Source organism: Lepeophtheirus salmonis, chromosome 5 (assembly GCF_016086655.4).
Source record: "Lepeophtheirus salmonis chromosome 5, UVic_Lsal_1.4, whole genome shotgun sequence".
Lineage (NCBI taxonomy): Eukaryota > Metazoa > Arthropoda > Copepoda > Siphonostomatoida > Caligidae > Lepeophtheirus > Lepeophtheirus salmonis.
Window position 1 is genome coordinate 41,957,094 of NC_052135.2, and position 22,164 is coordinate 41,979,257.

A 22,164-nucleotide genomic window follows, 5' to 3' on the forward strand; every position below is an offset into this window, starting at 1 on the left:
AAAATTTATATACAAAGTCTATAATTGACCAAAAGTTGTCTATTAAATATTGGAATGTAAGCATATACCTATATATATAAATACATTGTAATTTTTTTCTTTTCCATAATTTTTATTCAAGATTATTTGGTATTAACTCAACACATTTCTAATTCAATCAATGCATTTGGTATTAATCATGACTTAATATAAATAAATGATAATTTTCTATATGTTATTTTTCACAATAAAATTAACTGGACACATTTATAATATTATTGAATATTAGATCATATAATATTTTATTCAAAATAGTACACTTTGTCTTAATTGCAGCCTCAAGTCTTCATTTGAATATATTACAACTATATAAACGTTTCCATATTTAGTTCCCAGGGACGGTTATAGGGTTCTGTTGTTCCAGTCCCTTCTCTTGGCAATTTGTAAATTTTACACAGTTTTGAAAATCATATTTAGATAGGTGAAGTACTCCATTGTTGAATAAATCGAATTTTTGGCTTTTTAATACAATGTGATTTTTCATTATTTTTTTCTGTTTTTCTTTAAATAACTTTAGATGGAGAGGTTTTAATGGTGTAAATATTTTCATACAAAAAAGTACAAAATGATATTGGCAACATATCTTATTTTATTGTTATAGAGGATTAGATAATTATTTATTGGCGATTCCATAAACGTCTTAAAAATCCAAATTGAAAGAATTTAAAATTCTTACATACTACCAGATCTGATGGCACCAATTTTAGCTCTCTACCATCATTGTCCATGGATTTATTTACGTTTTAAAAATTTGCAAATTTCAAATTATGAAAATAAATTGAAAAAATCGATATTTTGTTTATTAGAACTTGAAAATATAATTAACTTACTAATTTTCATAAATTGTACTAACAAAAACTCAAGTGCTAAAGTTTAACTGAATAAAATATTATGTTTAACAATTTTTTGGTATGTTCCTCACTATTCCAACCCATGATAGCTACTGACTATATTTCCAAAAAACAACAACTTTAAAATATTGCCTTTAGAATGAAACCACGCCCATCCCGCTACTATTTCTATTGTCTGATTGCCATGTAATTTAATAAAGGAACTTTTATTGCCTCACCCTGTATTTACACAAGAAAAAGGATCATAAAAATATAAAAAGAAATGTTTTTTTTAAATGTAAAGAAATATTATTAATTTAAAAATGTCAACAAGTGAAATATGGATCATTTTTGATTAAAAAAAGGCTTGTCTTCAACATTGCTCATTAGGAAATTGTAAAAAAAAAAGACTCTTAACCTCTCAAAATTTGTATAAAGAGATGAGAAAAATAATAACTGTTTGACCGGTATATTGATATTCTCTTATTTGACGAAATTTGGAATTTTCAATTATTTGATAAATGAGTTTGATTTGAGTTTGGTAGGCAAAGCAAAACAGATTAGTTTAATTTTTTTAAAACCTTTTTCCCCTTATAGTTAAGATTAAGTAGGACCAATTAGGTCAAAGTATAAGTATATAAACATTCTAGTACAACAATTACTCAATCTGACCTAAGAAATATCTTGAAGATCAATCTACATAAGATATGTCTATTTTTGTCTACTTTTAACTCAATAATAAATCTTGGGATTATCTTCGTCTTTCACGCACTAATGATTACCTATTTGCTTTTTGTTCTCTCTTCAATAATAGATTGAATAATGACGACAGCTTTTGTAAATAAAAATTATGTTCAGGTAGGAATTTAAAAATCCAATTTTATATTTTTTTTTAATTCAGATACACTCAAATTGTGAAAAATATATATTGACAGCTGGAATTAGGATTTCTCAGGGATCAAGGCTACCAAATTTCTATTATATTATCTCTTGTGTAGTTATTTAAAAAAAGTCATGTTTTAGAATTTGTTTTTCCACGATTTGAAAAATAAATAAGCCCATTAAGAGGTTGAATAACTTATAAATCTATGTAGTTATGTACGTACAAAATTTAAATTGAATTTTTACATAAAATATGATTATTAGAGTATATCATAATGAAAATGTCTTGATTTAAACTATATTGGACTTGAATTATAATATCTTGTAAATATGTACAAACAATCTTTGTATATAAACATGAAGACCTTTGATAACTATCAAATCAAAAGTAATTATACAATTATTGTTAAAATTAAACTATGGCAAATCTGATAATTATAATTAAGAACAAAGTTCGTGAATAAGTTTTGAATGTTTTTGTGTAAAGACTTTTCTTATTAATTTCAGTGTAGGACCAATTTCTCCTGCCTCCAAGCTAAGCTCTCTTGGAAGAATACACCATTTCTTTACTTTTGCTGCATTAGATATGGCACGCTTGTTTGCTTCATCAATTCCCTTTTGTATGGCTTTCATAACACCAGGGGGCTTATGATAGAGGATTTCTCCAACTGTTGTGTAATTACAGCCTAAGTTCTTAAAATCCTTTTTTACTGAATCCGTTAACTCTGATGTTGGTTCTCCGTCTTCATTTGATTTAACTTTAAGAGTTAAACAGACACTAATGAATTTTTCTGCATCTCCTACAACCACTGCATTAGATACTACAGGCAAATAATGTTTGATGGCATTTTCAATAGGAGCTGGGGCGACATTTTCTCCACCAGATGTTAATAATAAATCTTTCAAACGACCTAGAAAAACAGAAAGATAAAGATTTAATGAGCTTTTCTAAATTTAAAAGTAAGGGAACATTAATAAACCATGTCACCACTTCGGGGGGGGGGGGCATAAAATAACATGTGAGGAGGGGAGATCAACTTAAAATCAAGTAAAGTGAGGTAAAGTTATCCGATATAAGAACCACATGGTTTATAAATGACCCTAATGCTTAGTTGATGAAAATGTTCCCCCCCAAATCATGCAAGGTACTCATTATAAATATGTTGATATAAATTAGACATACACCGATAAGTAATTTGGCCACTTAACAATTAATCAACTGTTGTTAATTGGCTGATTATTTATTAATTTTCTAGTAAATACTAAATAAGTTATTAGAGGAAATGGCAGCAATACTTATAATATTGTAAAATCTCATTGCACCTCCACATCCTATATGTGGAAAATAATTATTGAACAACGGAAACCCTTGTTACATACATATGTCATAGAGGAAAATATTGCTATATTATGTTCTTATGAGTGAAGTCTTACAGAAAAAAAAAGGTTCACATTTTGTAACCTTTTGAAGAAATTACTCTTAAAGAAAGCAAAAGAAAATCCACTTCTTTCTATACTAATCCAAGAAATTCAAACAATAGACTTATTCTTATTAAGAGCTAAGACAAGTATCGTTACTACAGCAGAAAAAAATGCTCTTAATTTATTCAACACAACAAAGATAAAATCAAGTACACGTTACATGATAGAGTATTCCTTAACAAAAATAATGATATTGATTATTTTCAGTAATATCTTTGAAAAAATAATTCGATTAACTACTTAATTATTATTAGGATTTGAACTAAATAGTGCAATACTTCTTCATGTATCAAATTCGGATAAGAGAAAAATTTACTGAGGAGCAACTTTTTTTTTAGATACAAATATTGTAGTACATAATATTATTAACATCGGATAAGAGAAAAATCCGGATTAGATCAACTTTTTGTATGAAAAAAGCAGTTTCTCTTATCCAGATTTAACTGTGTTGAACTATTATCTTACCAGTAATCCGATAATGTCCATTTTTGTCTCTTACGCCAACGTCACCTGTATGGAAGTATCCCTCTTTATCAAAGGCCTCTGATGTTGCTTGTTCATTAAATAAATATCCCATCATTACACATCTACCTTTGATACAAATTTCACCACCAATATCATCATCACTGCTTTTTACAACTTTGGCATGGGTAGAAGGAATTATTGTACCGCATGTTCCTGTCTTAAAGTCAGACTTCTGTACAGAACAAAATATACCACATTCACTCAATCCATAACATTCCTGTACGGGAATATCCAAACTCAAGAAAAAGTCCCGTGTTCTCTCTGCTAAAGGAGCGCCCCCACTGATAAATTCCAAACATCTATCCAACCCAAGAGCTTGCTTTACTTTTTGAAAAATTAGCTTATCCCCAATTTTGTGAATAACTTTTTGATCTCCATTTTCGTAGTAATGCATAGAAGCATCTTTGAACATTTGAGCTACTTTCATTTGAGATTTCTGTTTGTGTAAATAAAAAGGATTAGGTTAGTAATTCCATTCAAGGGTAACAGCAACAAAACATGTAGGACAAAATCCCCCCTTGAACCGAATTTTAAAAAAAAACACGTTTAAACTCTAGTTTATATGTCAAAATTATTTAATCAAAAGTCCTCCAATCAAATCAATTTCTTAGGATTTTTGTCCCATTTTCCAATCAAACTAACGACTTTTTTGTATAAATATTAGTTTACTAGGGAAGAGTGCCCATATTGCAGGGCTGAATTGAGGGGAATAGAAACAAGGAATAGAGGTTAAAGAAAGGAGTGCCTTCAAATTTTTTTAAATACTTATATTCGGTCTAGATCAGTCCAAAGTTCACAGGAGGTTTTTGTGCTAGTACCCTATTTAAAACAAGGAATACCTTTTGATTCTTTGATTGTTCCTTGATTCCTTCCTGAAACTTTTCCCAGACGCGAGGAACGCCAAAAAACATTGTTGGACGGACTTCTTTTAATGTGTCCACTAGTGAGCCCTTTAGAGCATATTTATCCGCAAAATACACTTCTCCTTTTAAATAAAGTGCAACATAAATATCCAAAAAACTAGCTGCAATATGACTTAATGGTAAATAGCTAACAACAATGAACTTAGCGGTCGTCCAGTCATGCTTTTTGACAATTGCCTTTGTCATAAATGTGATGATATCGTGTGAAAGCATCACTCCTTTTGGATTACCCGTTGTTCCAGAAGTATATATGAGAGAACAACATTGATTGACGGAAATGTGGCTCAGTCTGTCATTTAGTCTATCGATACCTTCCTTTCTACCAAGCTCGAGTAAATCCTTCCACAGAATAAGGTTTTCACCTGGTCTAAAACCATCCTCCTCAATCACCACAATTTTCTTGAGAGTTGTTACATTTTTCAAAATATGAGAAATTGTTCTAAGGACTTGTAGATTTTCAACTACGAGTATTTGACAACGGGAATTATTCATTAGGTACTCGTTGGTTGAGGATGAGTTTGTTGGATATAGTCCTGCAGATAAACCACCAGCAAATATAGCACCAAGATTTGAAATGAACCATTCAGGACAGTTGAAACTATAAATACACACTGTGTAAAATGGATCTAGTCCTAGTTTGATGAATGCCTTTGCAGTTAGTTTGATATCACTATAATATTGATCATAGTTCCATTTAACCCAATTTCCATTTCGCATTATAGCTAGTGCTGTTTTACTTCCTCCAGCAAGACAATGGTTTTTTACCATATTCGGTACAGAGAAGGATAGAAATTCAGATGATTCTGTGCGTATATGAACACCTTTATCTGGTTTGGTTGTAGTGTAACTCGATGCTAGTGCCTGTTTATTCGGAAACATTTTATCAGGCATACTGTTTGAGTGTTCGGCTTCCATCTAGAAAGAAATTTATAATAATTAATAATTATTTGTAACTAAATATAAAGTATTAAATTAACTCTCAATTATTTAATTATGGGTTCAAATTCCCTCAGATGCCTTACATATACATAAGGGTGGTAATTTTGGTAAGAATAGAAAAGCGTGCGAGGAGAAAAGAAGAATTACTTATGGCATCATTGATTAAATAATATACATCTTCTTCTATCAATCATGAACGTTATCATTCCCGCCTTTATTATTCAATAATAATATAATATGAGATGGTGATAGTCGATAGAGAACTGAATAAAATCCCCAAAATGACGTCGCCTTCTGTCTGGATTTATGAAAATGGAGGCCCAGGAATTTGGAAAATACTTACCGGATGAGAAACAGATTGTTTGTCGGATTTGTCGATATAAATGTGCCTTTAGTCCCCTGTCTAGAATTACACGCCACTCATTATCCTCATCTCATAACAAGAGTATGGATATTCATCTATAAAATCAATTTGACGATGAATACATCAAGTCAGACTTTAACTTTGATCTCACAACGATGCTTATTGCATGTAATATAACCTTATCCATTGCTAATCATCTACGTTCAAAAAATTTATGGAGAAATACAAGGGTAAACATATCCCTTCCCGAGAAACCATCATTAAATTAATGGAGGATGTTGTTACTGATGTCATTTATAGAAATAAATATAAAAATGTTTTGAGTCATCCACACCAAATGACGATCAAGTAATCAGTAAAAAGTATTTACGAATATCGAAATGGAACTCTGAATTTTGTACTATCTCACAGTAAGTATTCAATTTTTTTTAAATCTAACCATAAAATATGATTCTATTTTAGCTAAACATATCAAGAATTATGATACACAACTCAGTAAAGGGCAAAAACAACTGCTTAAATGGTCACAACAGCGGGGGTAGTAGCTTTGGATGGTTTGCAACTAGTTTGTCTGAGACTACTTACTTCGCTTTAAGACTTGGGTATGATAATTAGGTTTTCCAATATTACATAGTCAATAAATATTACTTTTTATCACTAAAGGCTTAGCTATGGTTGATGGGCTCCAAGAAATGGTGTTCAGAAAACTCATAAAAGGCAAAAACAACTGTTTAAATGGTCACAACAACGAGGGTAGTTACATTGGGTGTTGCATTATAATTAACAATTGTGTATATCCATCATGATAATAGTATGTTGTTATATAAGCATACCTAAATAACGGGGAAAATCTTTTTGATGCTCTTAATAGGGAGTAATGTCGCCGGACATTACTACATAATTAGCTTTTGCTCTAAATCTTTACAATGAATTTATTTATAAAAATTTTTTTTTATTAGTATATTTATTGTCTAATTTTATGATTTTGACATTTACTTTATTATTAATAATTAGTTAGATCTCATCGGTAGAGATATATCTATCCTGTGCACAATTGTATATAGCAACTTCCACATGAAGAAGAGGGGTGATTAACTTTTTGATTAAACTCCACGTCTCGCTTGTGTATTGCAACCTAAAGTTATGACATATTTAACTGAATTCCGATGTCAGAACAAGAAAATATTATTTGGATCAATCTATTATTTCAATATTCTGTATTTATAATTTATTATTATTAATAGTTATATGATTTTAATTGTTTAATTTTGTATATTTAACTTAAATGTTTAATGGTTTATTTTTTAGTATGTAGATTATATTTAATTAAAGCCTTCTTTTTTAAACTTTGAGCTTCAAATATATTTCAAATACTCTACTTTGTCGTTTCATTAGCTATTATTCTGAGAATAAGGTTCATAATGAATTACAATTTCATGGAGTGTGACGTTTTCAAGTCTACTGTAACGGATAAAAAACGTCGAAGTCAATTATACGTAGTATATCTTCATTAAACATTTTGCTAATAAATACATTATTTATACCCTCAAAAATCATAATAAAGCAGGTAGATGATAATCACATCAGTATTTTAAACAATGATACCATATGTCTTTTTTTCCCCTCCTCCTCGCACGCGTTTTTCTCTACAATATTATCAACTATACATATACAATATATTAGGGCAGTGGTTTTCAAACTGTGGTACACGTACCACCGGTGATACGCTCACTTCCTCTTGTGGTACATAGAGGAACGTTATAATTAGGTTACAGGGGCGTCCGCAGGGGAAGGGAAGAAGGGGATGTAGCCCCTCCAAAAAAATTAAAGAAATTTTTGATTCTTACTAGAAAATTTAATATTTGGAGGTTAATTTAATTTTTAATTTATTTCCAAAAAATTTAATTTTGTGTGTATATAATTTTGAAATTTTTCGGAGAAAAATTTAATATTTGAATTTTTTTTCTAAAACATTTAATTTTCCAATTTTTTTTTTGGAAATTTTAATTTTTCAAATTTTTTCTCAAAGATTTTTTATCAAAAAACTTCTTTTAAGCCACCCCCCGCCCCAAAAAAAAAAAAAAAAAAAAAAAAAAAAAAATATATATATAAATGTATATGTAATATAATCTTGGGGACGCCCCTGTGTTAAACTGAAGGATTCTTTGGAAACAGCGAACATCAAAGGTTCAGTGTCAAATACAAAATTTTATTAATAAATACAGGGTTTGAAAACCTAATTTCCTTTTCCCAAAAGCCAATAAAATAAGTCGTATAATTTAAAAAAGTTTTATTTTTGTTTCATAATTATACTAAATATTTAAAGTTTTGTTATACACAGTTTTGAAAGATAGCTGACGTCCCATACTGAATAAACCAAACTTCGGTATATTAATACTCTGGGATTTTTATTTCTATTTGATTTATTTGTGGATTATTCGTTGTCAAGGAATTATTTATTGGCAATTACTCAAAGGTCCTATAAGTGTTTTTAATAAATTTGGTTCCAATTGTGGGTGAGCGTGGTTTACTTATATTCGTTTGTAAACAAAGCAAGACAGTGGTGCTGACTTAGTGGCAAGAAAAACCAACTCAACGTATGTTACTCACATAGATAGCGCTGTGAAAATTCTTCTGAGCATTTGCCAATCTTTTTAAACAAGCTAATACTGTCACAGTACCTTGCAGATAGTATATACATATATATATATATATGTATACTTTAGTTAGCTTCTGTTTTAGTACTTAATTTGTACAAATTGCATTAATTTAAAATCTTTGCAATTTATGATATGATGGTATCAATTTTAACTCTCCACCATGATTATGTGTGGAGTTATTTGCGTTCAAAGAATTGTGAAAAATTTGAAATAATTATCAAAATTAATTGAAAAATTGTTTTATTATATTAAAAATTAAAGTAATTGACGGATTTTCATAAAGCGTACCAAAAAAAGCTCAGGAGCTAAATAGAAATTAGTTTAATAAAATAAAATATTCTAGAAAACTTTAGAATCTCGCCTCTAGAATGAATCCATTAATGTTAAACATTGGAATCCACACCCACCCCAATATTACTTCTACCGCCTGATTACCACGCATTATAAAAAAGGTATTTATGTTGCGCACTCGGTACAATTAGAACACAAAAGAAAAGCAAGCTGCTCGTCCATGTTGAGTCGCAATAAGTTGTGTATATTTTTATTACATAACTGATTAGTTATTATTAAAATACATGGAATAGATTATGTAAATTAATTTAATCATTGGAGAATAAAACTAATAGGGGCACAATATTAAAATATTTAAGTTAATAATTTTATCACTATTCAAACTTGGAACAATCTACAGGTGACAATTTTAAAACAATTATAGAGGAGGAAAAAAATGATTATGCCCCGTATGACATTCATTCCCCTCAATCTTTCCCCAGAGTCATTCAGACTAAACCTACGCTATTGTATATTCAGTTTGGTCATAATGGTGATAATTGAAGAACTTCATATTTTCACAGGTATATATATATTACACTCTAAAAAGTTTGAGAACTACTCACTTAGAATAAAGATATTTCTGCAAAAAAAGCCTCCAGACGACTGAAAATATATTAACAATCTTGAACAAGTTGTAAAATAGAATCTTTCCAAACAGATTTGATTAAAAAAATCAAAGAATCAAAGTTATTTTAACTTGTAAATTCCTACCCACGCAAACGAAAATTAGTAGGAAATAATCATTCCGTTAAATCATGCAATACTGTCATATCCGAATAAGAACAATATATCATTTTCAAGTAACACTCTGATCTTATCGAAAGTGCATCTAAAACTTGTTTTGAAATTCATGTGTCATAAAAGTTGTTTTTATCCAGAGAATATATGTACATTAATTTTGACCATAAACGAAGTGGTTTATGGAATGTTAAAAAAATTCTGCGAAAAAATGGCTCTTATCCTAATGTTGCTCTAATCCAAGTTTCAATGTATATGCGTTGTTTACTTGGTTTTTGGTTTCTAGACTCAATACATCTCCGTCACCTTGCGACAAGGAATGTTTTATTAGTTTGAACACCCCTTATTGTGCTTAATGTTCAAAAGTAATTACAAGTTTAAGGATCATCTATAATTTTTCTCATTATAAGGATGTTTCTGTTTCCCTAATCAGTGTTCGGACCGTTGATTGGTTGAATTCGAATTAGCTCTTGTTGAGCTGTGAATAATTATTTTATAGTGGGCTTAAAAGGAAAGGTTGTGGGACACAATAAAAATTACATTGTTATTGCTTAATGGAGTGTCCATTAATGAGCGGGAAGTTGAAAACGGATATTATATATAATAAGTATATCTTCAAATTATGCAAATGTACTTCCCTTGATTAATGAAAGATGTTATTATTATAATGATATATTTCCTTTGTGAATTTGTAATCATATGAATATATCTTTGTAAATGTTACATAAAACCATCAAAAAAACATCCCAACTCATCTACATCAGTCGTCGTAACATTATCTTCTTCTTTCTAACTTAAGCAATAATATATGTATACTTGTTCATTGAATGGTCCATCGGATGGTGTCACAGGTGTGACCCCCCTTCCTTTTCAATGAGTATTAGAGTCGGAAATTTGGGATTATTTACGCAGTGGCTATTAAAAAATTGAAATGAAGACATCTCTAAATATTGATACAGTCTAGGAAAAGAGAACTAAACAAGGCTAAACCATTTTCAAAAAAAAGTCATAAAAACAAGAAGGAAAAATATTTAATTTTTTTAAATCACCTCATATTTGAGTGAAAAAAATTAAATGTAACTTAAAAAATAATCGGAGCACTGGCCTTGATGTTAATATTTATTTTCTATTTTTCTGAAAATGCAAGATTGCTTTATTATGGCCTCAGAATGTAAAACAGGTCATTTGGAATATAAAAAGACGGAGAATAAAGTTATCATAAATTCCCGCCGAATCTCAAGGAGAAACATAGAAATCCATGAAAGTTATTGTAAAAGTTAGGCACAAATATAATTATAACTCAAATACCAAAAACTTTTAATTTTGAATTTCTTAAAATTTTTAACAGACCATCAAAAATTATATATATATTATATATTCATGTAAGTTCTTAAGGCCCTAGAGATGGCTATGATAACTTTTTTTTACCTTCAATGCCATACTGGCCTTAAAATAGTATTTTTCTAAAAACTAATTTTTCGACTATTTTGAATTATTCTCGCTTCATGTTGGTATGTAACTTTACACCCTTTTTTTTAAAGGAGATTATAAGGTTTAGAGAAAAATAGAGAATAAAACAAAGGATTTTTGACAATAATATAAAAGTTGAGCGAACAATAGTTCAACTTAAATTTTTTTTTTAATCTAAATTTTATAAAAAAGTTTGCAAAGATACAAACTAAAATACAGCCAGAATCATTCTTAAAATTGTATGGTCTTTTTTTTTAATATGAAACAGAAGAGTTCAGAATTAATTTATAGTTTCTTATTGTCCCGGGCAACCCCGCACTAACCTACTCTAGGATCTAATAAAAATGCAAATTTGATCATAGTTTCCGAAACAAAGATCATTTTAATGCTATGAAAATACTCTCTGTATTCGTAATACATTTTGTTTTAGAAAAGAGGGATTATGTTCGGCACAGTAATTTGCGAAACTACTTTGATAAGAAAGATTGTGCAAAGAAAAATATCAAAATTGAATGGTGGATTGAAAATATTTTTAGTATCTACATAATATATATGAAGTGTAAGTCTGATATTAATTATTGAACAAAAATATATATATATTCATATTTATCTATCATAAATCCTTGTCGACCTTATTATTGATCGCATTTTTCGAAAAATGTTCAAAATATCCAAATTTCGAAAAAAATTATATTACTTATTTTGTACATGTACCCAAGGTTAATAGAAATACAAGGAAATACCATCTTGTAATCAGGCCTGTCAAAATTTTCAATTTGATTTACTATACCGACTGCTGGACAAGACAGATAGATATGTCGTCAGAGCCTTGTATTTCTATTAACTTTGTGTGTACCTATGTTTGTTATGACGGCTAGTGTATTTGTTTATTTTAACAGTTCTATCTTTTGTTAGTAGTGTGCCCTATGGTCATAACATATCACGTCGTTACCTTTATTTGTGATACACATCCTTCCATAGGAAAAAAATATGGAAAAAAGCCCCAAAATCAGTTAAAACTATGTTACTATTATTCAATTATTGTTGGGAAGGGTTTACAGCCTAACAAGAGCTCATTCTAATTCAACCAATCAACGTTCAGAACACTGATTATGTGAAAAGAAGAAGAAGCATCACAACTGACAACTAAATACATAGCACATATATTTTTGTGTTACTAAGATATCTACCTGATAAAAGTAGGTAGATATACATTAGGGGTTCTCATTGCATGTAAAATTGTTGTTAAGGAGGATACCAGGCAATATTCCGTTAGTTAATAATGTATACTGTAAAATTTAAGTAGGAATTTCTTTTTATTCTTTAAGAAAAATAAGAAATGTTAAGTTTCATGTTACACATAAATGCCCTATTTTACATACCTACCCATATATTATCAATCCATAATTAGGAATACTTTATTATGGATAAATATACTGCATCATTTGCAAAGTATAAATCTTAAAAACTTTAAACAGAGTTATTATCCATTTAGTATATATCCAACGTTTAATTTAATGAATTAACAATTAAATAAAGCTCATATTATGAAAATGTTGGATTTTAGGTAAAATAAATATTTATCGGGAATTTCCTGTAAACCCCAAACAAAATCCAGAAAAGAAGTCCTCGTATACATATTAATTGTAGTAGAAATTATTTTTACCATTTAAATATCAATAAAAACTGTATAAGTATGTATTACAGTTTCGTTTTCCGGGTTAAATTGGCAAATGAGGGAAGCAATCAGCATCAAACTTGGCAAATGAATATCTGACTGCCTCATTGATAATTTGGTTTATTAAAATTTCCACATATTTAGCAATACATCCCCAAAACAGCTGTATATATTTTTTTTATCTTTTATCTGTTGTTTTTTTTACTAATACCCCAAAAGTTTTTTTAAATTACGAATAAATTAACAAATTTAATCTTCTTTTTATCCCAATAATCTCAGTGAGGCAAAAATATCTTATATTGAAAAAGTCATAAATATATATATATATATTTAATGCGAATGTGTGTGTATGTTCGGGAATTACGCCCAAACCAATCAATCGATTTTGTTGAAATTTTTCAAGTAGGTTTTGAGAGGCTCAAGAAATGATTTTAGTAACAATTTGTTCGGCCTTCAAGGCTATGGTAGCTTTAAAGAGTATTTTTCTAGAAATCAATTTTTTGACAAACAAACGACTATTTCATGTTAAACAAAAAATAAATAACGCAAAATTTTAAAACTTATTCTCGCTGCATTTTGTTATGTATCTTTGCGCACTTTTTTTTAAAGGAGATTATAAGATTTAGAGAAGAAAAAAAACAGAAGAGAGAATCAGACAAAGAATTTTTGACAAGAATATGAAAGATGAGCGAACAATGGTTCAACTTGAACTTTTTTTCTTGTTTAAACCTTATAATCTCCTTTCAAAAAGTAGCAGAGTTCCGAATTGATTTAAATTTATTAATGTGCCAGTCAAATCCCGACAAACTTACTCAATCTCATTATAGAAAAAGTGTGGAAAAATACACAAATATGCTGCGATAATCATTCTTAAAATTTTACAGTCTTTATTTCTTGTTTTGTATTAAGCAGAGGAATTCCTAATTAATTTTAATCTCTTAATGTCCCGAGCAACACTGGGTACACCTACTCTAGTATATTATAAAAATGAAAAAAATTCTAGTAACTTTTGTGCCTCCTGATATTTGATTTTGGGTATTTTATTTACTCAAAATGGGCCTCAAAGTTAAATTAATTCAACTTAAAAAACTAAACAAATTAAACAACTTCTGCTAGTTAATAATATTATTTATGAATACAAAAAAATACTACTCACCTTTTTTTAGAGAGATAATGTTGACGTTTGAGGACTTATTGTTGTACTGGGGTTGACATCTATTCATAAACAAAACTCTTTTTAGGAAATGTTCTACTACTCAATCCGCAAATTTTTGCACGCTTCCACAAAAAAAAATTATGAGTTTGATTCAATCATTAATGCACTGACATGTTTGTTAAAGCTGTTATAAAGAAAGAGGCATCAAATTTACAAAAAAACTAGTTATAAATTACCTGGATTTTATGTTGCTCCCCAAATATTTTTTCTTGTTATATTATGTATTCATAGAGCTCTATGGTGGTAATTCTTACCTGTTGGATACTTGTTTACGGGAGAAAGTTTAAATGAATTGGCTCAGTGAGGTGGCAAAAAAATCATTAAACTGGAAGAGTCTCAAGTCTTTAATCACAAGTACAAGTCCTTGAATATTTTAATCAAGTAATGTTCAAGTTCTCAGAAAATAAAAGATACTTTAAAGATTAGATCTTATATCCAGTAATGAATTTAAATGCCTTTCAAGTCCATGTCGAGTTGCGAGTTATAGCTTTAGAGTCCAAATCAAGTCACGAGTCTTTGATAGTATGATCAAGTTGAGTTCCAAGTCTTTAAAAAATTGACTCAAGTCCAAGTCGAAAAGCAAGTTTTGAGTCAAAGTCCCCACCTCTGATAATTCATTTGTCTTCTTCTATTTTTACAATAATTTTGAAATTTACTTCTTAAACTGTAAAGATCGCAATCTTACGGGTAATTGACGCACAATATCTTATTTATTTTCTTAACAACTACAGACGTAATCCTCAGAACTAGCGAATGATTTTGCTTATGAAATTCTAGATTTTATAATGTTATATGTATATTCCATTCTTTGTCTATATAGAAAAGATATCTCTCAAATTACTACATAGTACCATTCTCATCTATGAATATGTTTTCAAAAATTAAAGGCAAAAAAGCTATGAAGGTTTCTGATTTGAGGCAGAAAAAGAAGTACATTGATTGTACTATTTGCTTAACCCATCTTCGTGGTATACTGTGTATATTTTTGGGCATAAATCTCTTGTGTTACATAACAAAAATTATTACATGTAATATAATATAATTAGCCTCGGCTTTTGTACTTATGCATCTATAAGATACTAATGACAATGGATGTGTTCTGATTAACACTATTCCGACTTCAGATCACTTATTTGTAGACAAAAGAGCATAAAGAAATTATTTATAGCTCAAGCCAATCAAAACCTAGTAATGATAGTTCTTATAAATGTGCAAGTAGAAACAATTGATTTTTTTTATATAGACAAGGGATGGTCTTCTGAACTTTGATTGTGTTTTTTTTTAAATTCTAACTTACAAATCTTACTTTTAAGATTCAGTACATAACACCCATTGCTTGCGCCCATGTTTGTTGACCAAAAGTAAATAAAATAACTACACAGTACGTCATGGGCGCCGTTAGGAAGACAAGACCCTTCAAATTTTATGTAACCCCAAAATACCCTCCCCCATTATGCATTTTTGAAACAATTTAAATTAAAAATTGGCGAGAATGCTTACTTCAGAGGGAGAAGTTAACAGCACGAGGACCTATTAAGTTATGAATAAAAAAGAAGTAGAGTACACGCAACAACCTATTTTTCTTTTCTAACTTTAAAGGTAATTTTTCATTACGTACATGTCAATTCTTCCTATGATGACTCCTTCAAAATATATTTTCTGAAATAATCTACACTTTCAATTGAGAATTGCTGACCTGCAGTATTCCCATAAAATTTTGGACCATTATTTATGTGATCCGTATAATCAATAAAAAGTAGCTCATCTTTACTTTTAAAAATGTTTACTTACAAAGTAATTTTGTAATCTACAGAGTAACGGCGATATAATTGATTCATTTTCTTATCAAAAAATTTCTAAAGTGGACAGCCTAGTTTTTAAATCCTCTATTCTGCAATATTTTTACGAAATCCCATTGGCTTTATTTCCAAATCTTTAATCATGATAAATTAGATAAATAATCTGAAGAAGGGACAAGTTGCAGACTTTGGACAAATTATTAATTTAAAAGTCTCAAGACTAACAAATTTTTGTTAAATAAATATTGACTAAGAGTATTAACTTTTAGATTTAAGAAAAGTTATTGATGATAAGTTGTTGAAAAAATCAAGTATCACAAAGAGATATGTTGAATATCATGAACAAAATCTGAAGTAATCATGAACTTACAACATATTTAAAACAGTGTTAAATATTATTTCCCTATATAAGTATCCGACACAAATATATTTTTACATTACTTGCAAGTATTATCTAGTAGAAATAACGTCCAAAACATGTGATAGGTATATAGAAATATAGGAAACAAATTGATTTATCACTAAATTTATCATATTAAGTATATAAGTTATGTTCGGATTGACAAAATAATAGTTAATATATATAACAATGATCTGACGATCTTTGGATGATTTAACGATCTAACTCATCATAGTTAATTTTATTAAAAATATAATATGAACTAAAATACATCACATTTAAACCTCCAAGACAATCAAGTCGAACATATTACATTACAAATTTGTAATCGAACCAACTCTGGTTTTTCTTAATGGCAAATGAAAAAATAGGGAAATGAGCTGGGGGGGGGGGATATGATTTAAAATACTGACGTCATAAATGGAATGCTTATTGTTGTTGTTTACGTCATTCCCTCGCCTCCATTTTCTTTCACATGGTTTATTATTATTAATTCCGACAAACTCAAAGTTACAAAGTAGAATATTTTGACAATTTATAGCAACAATTACAATGCTTCGGTCTGGCCTACGCTCTTTTCGTAGGTGTCAATACTTGGGTGTACGCAATTATTCTGGAGGCGATCCTGGGAAGAGACCCTCATTTTTTGGGAACTTCGTTAAAAACTTTAAGGATGAATATTCAAAGGATCAGAAGATACAAAGTAATTTGACTAAATTCAGAGAAGAAGCCAAGAGGCTGGAAGAATCGCAGGCTCTCCAAGATGCAAGATCTAAATTTAATAAGATTGAGGAGGAAACATCTGGTGTTTTAAAGGATCGTATCAAAGATTTTTCTGGGAGTCTCGAAGGTATCTTTCTTCATTGATAAAAGTCCTTTATCAATTCATATTTCTATTTTTTTAGGTTCCCGTAAAAAGATTAATGAACTTGGAGAATCAGTGTCAAAGGCTGCTGAATCGGTTTCCAAAGCAGCAGAATCCATTGGAAGTACATCTGCTTTCCAGAAGGCGTCTCGCTCTGCCTCCATTCTAAAAAAAGAGATTGAAGGCTCTTCTTTAGGGACCCATGTTTATAGTCGTCCAAGCACTTTAAGGAAAAGGAAGAGTAGCACTCCAAATGAAAACATAACAGTTGATGATACTTCTACAGGTGTAGAGCTTCATAAGGACTCTAAATTTTTTGCTAGCTGGCAATCGTTCAAAGATAGCAATCCTGTATTCAATCGTTTTGTTGAGGCCAGAATGAAATATGAAGAAAGTGACAATCCTGTAGTGAGGGGAGCCCGCGTTGTGACGGATAAACTACATGATATTTTGGGAGGATTGTTCACAACAACCGAGCTTTCTCAAGCTTTAACCGAAATCATTAAAATGGATCCTAACTTTTGCCGTGAAGAGTTTTTAAAGCAATGTGAACGAGACATTATACCTAATATACTCGAAGCCATCAATCAAGGTGATTTAGAAATTTTAGAAGATTGGTGCTTTGAAGCTCCCTTCAGTGTTTTAGCCACTCCCATTCGCCAGGCAAAAGAATTAGGATATTTAATGGAATCAACTGTTTTAGATATTGATAATGTTGATTTAACCACTGGTATGATGATGGAACAAGGACCGGTCCTTGCTATTACGTTTAACGCTCAACAGATACTATGTGTCAGAGACAGAAGTGGGAAAATAATTGAAGGGGATCCTGAACGAGTCATGAGGATCATGTACATATTTGTTCTTTGTAGAGATCAAACGGAACTTGATCCTCAAGCTGCTTGGCGTCTCCTGGAAGTTCAAGCTCGTGACAGGCAAGAACAATACTTATAACCCTCATATTAAAAAATTTCAACGCATAAATAATTATTTATCCTCTGTGTTCGGAGTAAGCTTTATTGATTCTTCAAGAGTTATGTTTTGCATTTGAGGATCTGACGCATTTGAATTAAACTCATTTTAAGTATCACAATTCTATGTGAAAACACTTTATTCAACTATAAAATTTATATTGTTACGTTATTTATGAATAAACCGATCATTAAAGTTACTGTTTTCATTTTAATACAAATAGGTTCGTAGTATGTGATAATGTTCTTATACAAATGATTAATTTTCCAAAGCAAAGAGTACACACTATAGGATAGTGTACAGATGTCAATTTTTTTTTTTTTTTTTCTTCTTCTTCTTCTTGTAAATTCATCATATACCAAAACTTTAAAAAAACAAAAATGATATATGCCGTGAACAATGTCAAAATTATAACTTAACTATATATATATGTAATTCAATTGATAGGTTGACTAATTACACCTAATATCATAATTTAATGTAATAGAGGAGCAAAACATGACTTGCTTTGCGAATCCTTTTGATTTATTTTAATTAAGCATACTATGCCTATCATAGATATTTCGCCTTTGGTCTTGAACTTGAGATTTCCACCTTGTTTGATTGATTCCAATCCTTTGAAAGACAGATGAGCCATAATGCCTCATAGGTGTTTCAGCTGACTCATTGTCTCGTTGCTCCGCATATCCTCCTGCAGTGGATTCCGTTCTCTTATTGATAAGAGGATCCAAACATAGGAGGAAAGCCATGTAGATAACTAGAACAAATATGATCCAAATGACTAGAATCACAGCCACTTTCATTATGGTCAAATTTCGTATTTGATATTTGCATACGCATCTAGGACAAAATGTATCGGCGTCGATGTGATAAGTTTTAGCCATGGGAAGCACAACGTGAACACAATCACATTCGTCCGCTCTAACACTGGAATTCACATATACGGTGCGGAACTCCGAGGGATAATATTGAATGATGTCATTGTGATATGAATGATTTGCCAATGAATTAATTTTGGGACATTTGCACAAACATCGGGAATCTTGATGAATACTTTCTGTTCCATCTATGCCCATGATAGGCAAAATAAAAAGAAGGGTCCATGGAATAAATAAGAGGCGTAAAGGATCCATTTCTGATTTCAGCACTGATTCTTCATTTACAATGTCAAAAAAGGGAGGTTGTGTGGTTAAGTTGACATAATAATAACATTAGTCATTGTCCATTGAGTAACATTATTGTCGCGTTACGCGTTAAAAAGGAGTAGCGACTACTCAGAGAAGAACGCCCTCTTTTTTGTACTTGACGGAAGTGCAAAATAATTTTCTCATATGAATTAAGTACCTGCAATAAATTGAAACTTCAACAGCTCATATCTCAAACATTTAAAAAAAAAAAAATTGCTTAGAAAGTTTACTATTATATAGAATTTTTATTTTATATTTTTAATTTAACCCGATTTTTATAATGAAACATATATTATGTACAATATATACTATTACGTAATATGTATCCAAGACAATTTTTGCAAATAGGTAAGAGAAAATCAATTTCCTAAAAAATAAAATGGTTTCAAAAATTGCCATGCGGTAATAACTACCTCCTCAACACTTTTTGAATCAAATTCTTCTATGTCTAAGCTAAACATTTTGTTTCTGAAGCAAAAACCCAATTTTATGCAAAGAAAGTATTTCAAAAAATCATTCAAATGCTAAATATTTTTTTTAATTTTGATGGAATTGTGAATTAGCTCCATTTCATTTTCAGTTTTAAAGTATATATTGAACATAATATACGTATTACGTTACAAAAATTGGGTTGAATTAAAAATATATAACACATTTTCTATGCTATAGAAGTAATGATTGTTTGATGGTTAAAATTTCTTTAGGAATAAGTTTAATTATTTATTTAAATGCTTAAGATATGAGCTGTTCAAAATTCAAATTACTGCAATTATTTCATTAATATGATAAAAATTATTTTGCACTCCAGTCAAAATGAGCGCACGCCAAAAAAAAGATAATGCCCATAGACTATGGCCCATAGTCATTTTCAGTATTCCCTGTCTAACTACTAACTTTACTAGTTATATGCCTGTATACTTTTAGCTAGGATATCTTGCTAGATAATTAAATACAGCTATTAACTTTCCGTAAGAAACTGTATTACTAGCTATCTCATCGATTAATTAATTATTTGTGATATAAAAGAATAATCCTACATACTATTAAAATAATTTATTTGTGTGTGTGTGTGTGATATTAGATATATCATATGTATGTTCCACTTAGACAAGCAATGATAAAAACGCATTTATTTCAAAAACTGAGACAGATACAGACTTTAGATATAATATTACAGTTGTTCAGAATTTCAAGCTGTTTAATTCTGATTAAACCATATTCTTGGGCTCTGGAGGGCAAGTTTGATTTTTTTCATAAAACAAGATCGATTCCCATGTCTTAATTTTTTTTAAAGGTATGGGTTGTCGATTCTTTTCGAATCACCAAAAAAATCAAAAAAATGTAACAACATAAAAAGGGAGAATTAGTATTAAATACTAATTAAAAAGGGGAAACAATGATTAGGAATAAGATGAGCGAGTTAATCTTAGTATTTATCTTTTAGTGTTGGGGTTCGGTCTGGAAATCCTAAACCGGTCTGAGACCGGTCTCATAGAAAAATTTGATCTAAAGAAAAATGTTGGTCTAGATTGGTCAAAGGAAAAAATTCGGTCTTGTACGGTCCAAAAAACAACAACAATCTATTCAGGTTTTATAAATAAATCGTTTATAACATGACATCATATGTATTTTCATGTACAATGATGTCATACGAATTTTAAACAGATTGCTCGGATGAGTTTTAATCACGTCGTATCTCGTGGAATACGGAATTATGAATTCGAGCATCTCTTGAGATGGATAATCAAGCTAGAAATATCTTCCGTCGATTCCCTATATCTTCCTCTGGCCCTAACACTTGGAGAATATAGAAGTCAACTTAATAATAAATTAATAAAACAAACTAATGTGCGAGGAAACCGATTCTTATTACTTATACGACTTATTACGTATTACTCTACTGATTTGCCATTATAATCGAATGAATAAATTTATATTTATGTGTACAGGATTTGTTATACAAAAAATAGAAATAAGAAATAATAGAAATTTGATATTTCACAATATGAGACTGAAAAAAATCGTTCCATAATGTGAGACCAAAAAAATCAGGCCATAGTCTGAGACCTCAGTCTGGACCAAAATATCGGTCCAAAAAGGTCTAGAAAAAATCACTTAAGACCGAACCGAAAAAAAGTAGGTGCTGGACCGAGTCTCAACTCTATTATCTTCAATCTTCATTTTGATTGAAGAAGTAACATGACAATTTAGCAATGACAATAAATAAGCCCCAAAGTCAAATATTAAAAAAAAAAAAGATTTATATTTACCAAAATCAGTATTTTCACATGTGTCAAAAGAAGGTCAAAGATTTGATTATATTTGCATCAAATGGACCAAAACAACAAAAAATACAAAGAGAATTTACAATATAAATTTATCTATTATTTAAATTATAGTAAATCGTTTTAATTTAGAATTTTAACATAAATAAAATCTTTTTAATTTTTCATTGTCTATCTTTAAGATAGCGTGTTTGAGCTTTTTAAAAAAAAATATATATTCAATGTATACAAGGCATGACCTTGTCTACTAACTGTTGCATAATTAGCCGTTTTGACTGGCTTTTATCCCCCAACCCCTATGTACACGTTCATATAATAAATCTTAATGGGGCACGGGGGGAATGCTATCGGCAATGTTTTAAGCCATCCATTAATTATTAAACAGTAATCGATTAATACACAAAACTCATTTATATTCAACCTTCAATAATGAATGTAGCACCTCAAATGAAATATTATCCCAATCTATTTCTCATCTACATATTTTACGAACTTTTGAAGCCTGGTACTAGAGAAAAACAGATGTGCCACATCATTAGCGGTGCCAACTAAAGGACTCTAGTGGACACTCAAGAAA

At 29.9% G+C, this 22,164-nt stretch overlaps 3 protein-coding genes and 1 long non-coding RNA gene across 5 annotated transcripts; 2 read left to right on the forward strand and 2 right to left on the reverse strand.

Moving 5' to 3' along the window:
• Positions 1 to 1,734: 1,734 nt before the first annotated feature.
• On the reverse strand, positions 1,735 to 15,890 carry LOC121117431 (long-chain-fatty-acid--CoA ligase ACSBG2). Of its 2 annotated transcripts, XM_071888679.1 has the most exons (5): positions 14,256 to 15,890; positions 14,020 to 14,203; positions 4,598 to 5,596; positions 3,699 to 4,194; positions 1,735 to 2,662 (listed from the first exon to the last, which is right to left on the reverse strand). In XM_071888679.1, exons 3-5 carry the CDS (start codon positions 5,594 to 5,596, stop codon positions 2,193 to 2,195), a joined length of 1,965 nt encoding a protein of 654 aa, XP_071744780.1. In that variant the 5' UTR covers positions 14,020 to 14,203; positions 14,256 to 15,890; the 3' UTR covers positions 1,735 to 2,192. The 2 variants fall into 2 exon arrangements, with proteins under 2 accessions (XP_071744780.1, XP_040567799.1); XM_040711865.2 differs by lacking the exon at positions 14,256 to 15,890 and having other exon boundaries at positions 14,020 to 14,239.
• Positions 5,757 to 6,823, forward strand: LOC139905583 (uncharacterized). Its single transcript, XR_011780459.1, has 3 exons — positions 5,757 to 6,394; positions 6,447 to 6,586; positions 6,648 to 6,823. It is a non-coding gene; the product is annotated as an uncharacterized lncRNA (long non-coding RNA).
• An 800-nt stretch (positions 15,891 to 16,690) lies between the features above and the next one.
• Positions 16,691 to 18,314, forward strand: LOC121117508 (mitochondrial import inner membrane translocase subunit TIM44). Its single transcript, XM_040711970.2, has 2 exons — positions 16,691 to 17,128; positions 17,184 to 18,314. Exons 1-2 carry the CDS (start codon positions 16,831 to 16,833, stop codon positions 18,095 to 18,097), a joined length of 1,212 nt encoding a protein of 403 aa, XP_040567904.1. The 5' UTR covers positions 16,691 to 16,830; the 3' UTR covers positions 18,098 to 18,314.
• On the reverse strand, positions 18,237 to 19,248 carry LOC121117509 (proton-transporting V-type ATPase complex assembly regulator TMEM9). The gene has a single exon (XM_040711971.2). The coding sequence runs from the start codon at positions 19,246 to 19,248 to the stop codon at positions 18,646 to 18,648; it is 603 nt and encodes a 200-aa protein (XP_040567905.1). The 3' UTR covers positions 18,237 to 18,645.
• Between the last annotated feature and the right edge of the window lie 2,916 nt (positions 19,249 to 22,164).